Source organism: Schistocerca nitens, chromosome 4 (assembly GCF_023898315.1).
Source record: "Schistocerca nitens isolate TAMUIC-IGC-003100 chromosome 4, iqSchNite1.1, whole genome shotgun sequence".
In the NCBI taxonomy this organism is placed as follows: domain Eukaryota; kingdom Metazoa; phylum Arthropoda; class Insecta; order Orthoptera; family Acrididae; genus Schistocerca; species Schistocerca nitens.
In genome coordinates this window covers 945,765,362-945,774,659 of record NC_064617.1, presented here as the reverse complement: position 1 = coordinate 945,774,659, position 9,298 = coordinate 945,765,362, and the positions used below count along the sequence as shown (strand labels likewise).

The 9,298-nt window shown below is 41.2% G+C and overlaps 1 protein-coding gene across 1 annotated transcript; it reads left to right on the top strand.

Moving 5' to 3' along the window:
- The first annotated feature begins 3,993 nt into the window (after positions 1-3,993).
- On the top strand, positions 3,994-7,934 carry LOC126252825 (cuticle protein 18.7-like). The gene is made up of 2 exons (XM_049953768.1): positions 3,994-4,109; positions 7,328-7,934. The coding sequence occupies exons 1-2, from the start codon at positions 4,098-4,100 to the stop codon at positions 7,778-7,780; spliced, it is 465 nt and encodes a 154-aa protein (XP_049809725.1). The 5' UTR covers positions 3,994-4,097; the 3' UTR covers positions 7,781-7,934.
- The last annotated feature ends 1,364 nt before the right edge of the window (positions 7,935-9,298 follow it).

Genomic DNA, 9,298 nt, shown 5'->3' with positions numbered 1-9,298 from the left:
TTATTGATGTTTTAGTTTTATTTAACTACGTAGAGATAATCATTAAGTGAGCTAAACTAGCAATCATTTGCAATAATTTGCTACTATCACTATAAAAATTATTTTATTGTTATTTACTAATTTTTAAAATTTTCATTGTGAGTCTACATCTACACCTACATCCACAGGAACCTCTACAAAACACATTTCGGTGCCTACCAGAGGGTTCATCGAACAACCTTCACAAATCTCTATCATTCCTGTGGTGTCACCGCCAGACACCACACTTGCTAGGTGGTAGCTTTAAATCGGCCGCGGTCCATTAGTACATGTCGGACCCGCGTGTCGCCACTGTGATCGCAGACCGAGCGCCACCACACGGCAGGTCTCGAGAGGCGGACTAGCACTCGCCCCAGTTGTACGGACGACGTAGCTAGCGATGCACACTGTCGAAGCCTCGCTCATTTGCAGAGCAGATAGTTAGAATAGCCTTCAGCTAAGTCCATGGCTACGACCTAGCAAGGCGCAATTAGCATGTATCTACAGAGTCTCACTTGTATTGTCAAGAGCGATGTACAACAAGGATGGATTAAAGTTAAATATTCCAGAAGCTACGTACTTTTCTTTATAGCATTCATTACGTATCCTGTTTCAGACCTCTCTAGCCTGCGTGAGTTTAAGCGCGTGCCTTTCGGTTCCCTGTCACTGTGGACTGGCTGTCTTGTCAGTCCACAACAATTCCAATGTCGTATAGCGCGGAAAGAACGAACACCAATATCTTTTCGTACGAGCCCTGATATCCTTTAGTTTATCACGGTAATCGTTTCTCCCTATGGAGGTGGGTTTCAACAAAATATTTTCGCATTCGGAGGAGAAAGTTGGTGATCGGAATTTCGTGAGAAGATCCCGTCGCAACGAAAAACGCCTTTCTTTTAATGATGTCCAGCCAAAATCCTGTATCATTTCAATAACACTCTCCCATATTTCGCGATAATACAAAACGTGCTACCCTTCTTTGAACTTTTTCGATGCACTCCGTCACTCCAATGTGGTAAGGATCCCACAACGTGCAGTAGTATTTTAAAAGAGGACGGACAAGCGTAGTGCAGGCAGTCTCCTTAGTAGATCTCGTATATTCTAAGTGTCTTGCCAATAAAACGCAGTGTTTGATCAGCCCTCCCCACAACATATGTTACTTCCAATTTAGGTTGTTCGTAACTGTAATTCCTCGGTATTTAGTTGAATTTACGGCCATCTGATTTGACTGATTTATCGAGTAACCGAAGCTTAACGAATTCCCATTAGGACACATGTGGATGACCTCACACTTTTCATTATTTAGGGTCAACCGCCAATTTTCGCACCATTCAAATATCTTTTCTAAGTCTCTTTGCAAATTATTTTGATCTTCTGACGACTTTATTAGTCGATAAACGACAGTATCATCTGCAAACAACTTAAGACGGCGGCTCTGATCGTCTCCCAATCCTTTGATATAGATAAGGAACAGCAAACGGCCTATAACACTGCCTTGGAGAACGCCAGAAATCACTTCTGTTTTACTCGATGACTTTCCGACAATTGCTACTAACTGTGACGTCTCTGACAGGAAATCACAAATCCACTCTCATAACTGGGACGTTATTTCATAACCACCCAATTTCACTAAAAGCCGCTTGTGTGTTACAGTGTCAAAAGCCTTCTGGAAATCTAGAAATTCGGAATCGATCTGAAATCCCTTGTCAATAGCACTCAGTACTTCATGTAAATAAAGAGCTAGTTGTGCTTCACAGCAACGATGTTTTCTAAACCCATGTTGACTGTGTGTCATAGACAGTTTTCGTCCAGGTAATTCATAATATTTGAAGACAATATATGTTCCAAAATCCTGGTGCATAATGACGTTAACGATATTGGCCTGTAGTTTAGTGGATTACTCCTACTACCTTTCTTGAATATTAGTGTGACCTGTGCACCTTTCCAGTATTTGGGTACGGAACCTTCGTCGTGCTAACGGTTGTATATGATTGTTAAATATGGAACTAATGCATCAGCATACTCCGAAAAGAACCTATTTGGTATTCATTCTGGACCAGAAGACTCGCTTTTATTGATTTAGGTTGCTTCACTACTCCGAGGATATTTACTTCTACGTTACTCTTGTTAGCAGCTGTTCTCCATTCGAATTCTGGAATATTTACTTCGTCTTCTTTTGTGGAGTCACTTAGGAACGCTGTGTTTAGTAACTCTGTTTTGGCAGCCCTGTCTTCGATAGTATCTCCATTGCTATCGCGCAAAGAAGGCATTGATTGTTTCTTGCCGCTAACATACTTCACATACGAGCAGAATCTCTTTGGATTTTATGCCAGGTTTCTAGTAAAAGTTTCGTTATGGAAATTATTATAAGGATCTTGTATTGAAGTCGACGCTAAATGTCGAGCTTCTGTAAAAGATCGCCAATCTTGGCGATTTTGCGTCTGTTTAAATTTGTCATGTTTGTTTCGTTGTTTCTGCAACACTTTTCTCACCCCTACGCACCAAGGAGGATCAGCTCCGTCGTTTGTTAATTTATTTGGTATAAATTTCTCAATAGCTGCCAATTCTATTTCTTTGCATTCAAGCCACATCTGGTCTACACATATATTATTAATTTGGAAGGCGTGGAGATTGTCTCTCAGGAAGGCGTCAAGTGAATTCTTATCTCCTTTTTTGAATACGTATATTTTTCGTTTAGTTTTCGAGGATTTGGGGTTACAATATCCAGTCTCGCTACGACAACCTTGTGCTCACTAACCGCTGTATCCGTTTCGATCCTCATTATTAACTCAGGATTATTTGTTGCTAAGAGGTCAAGTGTGTCTTCACAACTGTTTACTATTCGCGTGGGCTAATGAACTAACTGCTGGAAATAATTTTCAGAGAATGCGTTTAGCACAATTTCGGATGATTTTTTGTGCGTACCTCGGGAATTAAACATGTATTTTCGCCAAAATATCGTGTATAAATTAAAGTCATCACCAACTATAATCCTATGCATCTTTTGATGGAAATAGATAGCTTTGGAGTTCCAAATCTTTAGAGCGAAAATTATACAGATGATAGAGATTTTTAAATTCTTTACTTTGAGATGAAGAAATAAACAATATATACTTATAGCAACAATTAAGGTTATGGCTACTGTTAAGAAATGTGGATTCCAGTGCCATGCATGCTTACAATGGTGAATGTATGCATTACAGCGGTGAATGATATTTTGCCACAGTCTCTCAGTAATATAGCCCAATTGTTAATAAGACTCCCATTTTCAATACCTAGTAGTGTTCCATAGCAGAAAATGAACTGTGGGAACAATAAATATGGTTGTGTACTTGGTTCCAGGCTAGCATGACTAAAATCGATACAGAAACATAAGCAAGTCTCACATGCACAGCTCGTTCAAGGCATATTACGCGAAATTTTAGCTTGGAACCACTAGTTCGGTATCTCAAAATATTGTGTTTAGGACCCTCTGTCTTCCACACAATTGAGGCGCTAAAGATTCTCTATATTTATATAGCTTCAAACGCTGCTTGTTTTCTCACAAAGTTTGATGGTCATTATGAAATCATTTAAGCTACGGTTCTTCAGTAGTCTAAATAAAGCGTATTAAGCGATGCGCCATCTGTATGAAGATGATTTCAAACATCTTTTATTAGCCGCATAAGCGCATTGCAGTATTGTCTATTTGAAATAAGACGTTTTGCTCGTTGATCTGAAAGTCTGTAAAGACGGTAAAAATGTAGAAATTGACTGTAGTGTACAAGTTTTTTTTTTAACAATGATGAGAGTAAGTTTATTTTATTACAGTTTTTATTTTTTAAATATGTTGCTAATATCTGACAATAGGTTCCGTTGGCTCCTTACCACAGTAGCAACAGCGTTGCCTACAATTTATTGTAATCAGTGTGTGTTGCGTCAGACACAGCACACAGTCAACGCCCAATGAAGACATGGAGGGAAGGACACCCGCTAGTACTTTCACGCTAGAGCGGCGCCGGACTGCGGTATATATAGTGTGTGGACGCAGCCCGTAGGCAGAGTTCAGCAGCTGCAACAGCCGACAACCCTCATTGCCGACCATGAAGTGCCTGGTGAGTGCGAGCGTTCGCAACTGCTCTGCGTCGCCGGCCTCTGAGGTGTCGTAATTCGTGCTGTGCTTGACTGCATGGCTCTGCAGCCTGAAAGCTGCGGTTTTCTCCAGAAAACCTGTTGACTGAATGCCAACTCGTCTAGGTTCATAGGTCACGTCATATTTCACCTTAATTTCTTCTTTCACAGCTGATATTTTGTTGTCTCTGCTTAGATCTTTGCTCCCAGTTAGCTGACATACAACACTGAAACTTCCTGGCACATTAAAACTGTGTGCCGGACCGAGACTCGACTCAGGACCTTTGCCTTTCGCGGGCAAGTGCTCTACCATCTGAGCTACCCAAGCACAACTCACGTGCGTCCTCACAGTTTTACTTCCGCCAGTACCTCGTCTCCTACTTTCTGGAAACATCCTCCAGGCTGTGGCTAAGCCATGTCTCCACAGTATCCTTTCTTCCAGGAGTGCTAGTTCTGCAAGGAGAGCTTCTGTGAAGTTTGGAAAGTAGGAGACGAGGTACTGGCGTAAGTAAGGCTGTGAGGACGTGGTGTGAGTCGTGCGTGGGTAGCTCAGATGGTAGAGCACTTTTCCGTTAAAGGCAAAGGTCCCGAATTCGAGTCTCTGTCCGGTACACAGTTTTAATCTGCCAATAAGTTTCATATCAGCGCACACTCCACTGCAGAAATAAAATTTCACTCTGGAGACATACAGCATTATTTGCAATGTAAGTGCAACGTTGCTAGTGTTGTGCCAACCGACCTCAAGAACTTAGTGGAAAAAGTACCTGTAAACTCACTAAAATACCTACTCAGTTGGAACAGACTCTGGATAAACGAAACTGAGACAGGCATCACACTGAAAAATAGCCCAAATATCATTAAAAAGTAATTTAATACCAACCAGTTATCCACTAGTATTTTACTTTACTTTGTTTGGTCAGTACACTCAGGATAGCGTGTTATTGCTTCCAACGATAAAGATACTTCTCGTTTCTTACCTCATCGCTGCTTTAAATAAAATGCTAGGCAAAATGTCGAGAGTAGCTTGTAATGAATGTTCTCGAGAAATTTCATCGCGCTGCCGGTTTATGCCACCATACATCCTTCTGATTTGCTTTATCTTAAATCAGTTTCCGTCTGTAGCATTTTGAAAATTTAGCTGTGAGGAGAAAAAGAAAATCTAATTCAGCATTATAATATTACATAACATTGCCATATACGAGGTACATATAAAATTAATTTGTTACAAAATATAATACAATCTAAGTATAACTCTCTTAGCAAAAGGAGCTGACAGAACTATGACTATTGCTGCTATCCTCACCTATTTATGCGCTCAGTAAAGATGCATGTTCTCGAGTGGTCGTCTTGTAGACTGGCCAGAGTGCACCATGGGGTGTAGAATTATAAAATACGAAAACATTTATACCAGTATCTGAGTTCCTCAGTTTTTTGAGGTGTAACAAACAGTTTAACTTGATCTGCACACAGGAAAAAATGCGAGCATCAAGGCAAAAATTTTAAGTTTGAAAGTTCTGTTGAAAACGTGGCCATTAAAGTAAATCTGGACTGCCACAAGGAGACTTACCCTATCCTGCCGATTGCCAGTCGAGATAGCATGAAACGACAAAAAGTTGTGTTTAGTAGGGCGCAATATTCAAAATATATATTTTGTCCAAGAGAAACGGACGGAAATGGGTAGCTATCCAAAGAATGTGGAATCGAGATGAATATCGAGTGTCTTACCTATGCACAAACCTAGTTAAATGCAAACAAAATGATTCTCTGTTATCAGAAGAGAACATAGTCTACTTGATTTATCTCCTCACTGCAGAATTATGTTCAAGCACTCATTTTCCTGAAGTATAAAATAAAATGGAGATGTCGTGTTTTTGATACTATGGGGACAATTTCACGTTTTCATGACTAAAACATAATTTTACTCACGTAGTGTTAATTTTCCTTTCGACATTCCTTTCATTATGATGTACCTACTCGCTGGAAATATTTTCCTCCATGGGAGACAAACCAGAGATAAAATTAATGATCAGTGTGGTTTTATTAATGTATACAGTAATTGCATTACCCGACAGCTGTTGGAAAGTAATGCGCATTAAGAAAATTTAGATATACTTATGGATTGTGTATCAAGCACAAGGGTAACTTCATGTGTCATTTACAGTCATCAACAACTTCTTAAAATGAAATGTAAACATTTTTGAAGGTAATATTGTCAATAGCTGTTATTTATTTTATTTAAAGCAAGACACATGGCCCATCATACATGAATAATACATGAACTTTTATTGCAATGGTTAGTAACTGGATCTGCTACTGATAATCAAGTACATACAGACAGCTGTCATGCATTTCACAGAGCATAGTGTAGACAGTAAGGTGACATTATTTATTTGGTTAGTGCTGGATTGAGACTAGCTATGAAACATGACAACCATGACAGCAGACAGCTTCTATTACACTGAGGCTGCACTACTTGGCCAAGATATCACAACTCCTTACAGGGGGGATCTGAAATGGCAGGTGGCTTAACTTGTCTTTACATTAGAGTTCCTGCAGATAGAGGAGCGCTAAAGAGGTGTAGCGAGACTTCGTTCCCACAATGGTCTGGCAAAACTATCTACATATTGTGTCTATACCAAAGACACGCTACAGTTCTGTCAGGACAATGAGTTTAGTGGCTAATGTCGGTGGGACTTAAAAAAATGAATATCTTCTCCTAGTGCTAATTTGTTCCACTAGTGGCAGCACATGTAAAAAGGATTTCCCATAATGGGCAAACAGTCTGCAACTGATTTCAGATGGACTCAGAGTCTTTGAAAGGCGTGATGCGAAACAGAAAATATAACCATGTGTGAGTCGATAAGATTAGAACAATCTATGCATATTTTCATGTACCTGCTGTGCTTTCACACATTGCCACATTTTTAGCCCGCATCTCGTGGTCGTGCGGTAGCGTTCTCGCTTCCCACGCCCGGGTTCCCGGGTTCGAATCCCGGCGGGGTCAGGGATTTTCTCTGCCTCGTGATGGCTGGGTGTTGTGTGCTGTCCTTAGGTTAGTTAGGTTTAAGTAGTTCTAAGTTCTAGGGGACTTATGACCACAGCAGTTGAGTCCCATAGTGCTCAGAGCCATTTGAACCATTTTGAACCACATTTTTAGTTTTATGACAGCCTGCAACTTGAAAACGCCTTCTTGTTCTCTCAGATTGTCCTGAGTGCGGTGCTGGCCGTGGCTGTGGCCAAGCCCGGCTTCTTGGGAGCCGGAATCGTGGGCGCCGGTCTGGCAGCCCCGGCCTACGCGGCCGCCCCCATCGCCGTGCCGGCCATCCCACAGCCTCCGGCCAACATCATCATCGGCCCCGGCGGACACCCCCTGGACACCCCTGAAGTGGTTGCCGCCCGCGGCGCGCACCTCACCGCCGTCGCCCAGACACAGGCCCGCGACGCCATCGTCAACTCAGCCGCCATCCTCGCCGCCCCCGCCGCCATCGCCGCCCCCGCCGCCATCGCCGCCGCCCCCGCCTACGCGGTCGGTCCCCCCGCGCTGGTCGGCGGCCTCGCCCCCTCGATCGCCGCCCTGGGCCCAGCGGTGGCTGGCGCCCCTGGAGCCCTGGCTGCCGCCGCCCACCTGCAGGCCAAGGCTGCCCTGCTGGGCTGAACTCGACAACACCGTCCTCTGCTGTCCACCGACTGACCATTTACAAGTATTTAGGGCTTCTGCAAGAGCGCCAGCACTGAGACTACAGATCATTTTGTACATAGATATTTATAAATAAATATGCAAAAATAAATGGAATTACCATCATACACAACTTTTTCACTACATTTTAACATTATTATTTATGAAGTTTCTAACAACCCTACCACAACAAAGGTAAAAAATTAATTATGATTGTAGTGTTGCTCACGCTGCTAAATATTGCATTTTCGGGCAACAACAATATTACGTTATGTGGCAGGTGTCATTAGAGCACAGTTGATAAAGTCATTTCTTGAAATAATGGATAAACTAGGCAGTTATCTTTTCGTGTTTCCCACGCTGGTCTCGTTGTGAACTCATGTCTCAATCGTCGAAAATCTAAGTAGTGATGATTCCAAGCTCGGATGCAAAGACGCCTAGGTGTTATTCTGCGATATTCAAAAGTTTTATAGATGTGTTTCATAAACCATTCTTGAAAATTAAACTTTTGCAAATTAGGACAATGGTGATGTAAAAAAGTAATCAACACTCCGAATTTAAGTTACACTTCTTTTTTATTACTTTTGTTGCAATATCACGTAGCTCGTTGCAAAACATCACTTCACAATATAAAACATACTTGAAAATATCTTCCTCACTGTTACAGTTCACATTTCATAAACTGACTACAATTTGCGCTTTTTAACTTGACGACCAAAGCTTTACTCTCTAATAATCGTTTACGCGCCCAAAAATCACAGTTACAAGTACGTCAAAATCATAGTGACAAAAGAAAGAATACACACAAGAATAATATCATTGCAATATATACATATCGATGTATCGAAGTACTTCTACGTTAATGAAATCAATTCTGAATATTGTCACAGATATATGTTAACTATTTTACAGAAACGCAGTAGAATATTCCTCTTATCGAGAGGTTGAGGTGAGGTGCCGTAATGGTTACGTAATTTAAGTACCATTACAAGTTCCAATCCAGTCTTAAACCTATTTTGATAAGGTGTAATAGACAGAATATAGTGATGTGTCCTGTACACATTGATATTCAGCTCCACAGTATCACACATACTACGCTGGAACACTAGACCGTGTGCCACCATTGTGCTTCATCGTCTTTCTTATACTCCATTAACATTAGGTAGGTTTCATTCTTATGATACATTCACTTCCAATTTCTAGTTTCAGCACTGAGACTCGTCTGTCATCTTTACAGTTGATTTATATAGAATGGCAGCCTGCAAATACTGCTACATTAGTTAAACGTGACTTTAACAAAGCGCTTCACAGAAACATATGTGCTGAAATGAAACGGCTGAGTAGTTACAGATAAGAGCATTTACAAATACCTGCTCAAGAAACAGATGAAATTTTTTAATACAAATGCTGTAAAACTGTTTTGTTGCTTTTAGGATACTTCACGCTCTACTGTCGTAACTAACCTCATATTCATAATGAATGATCTAAGCACATGTA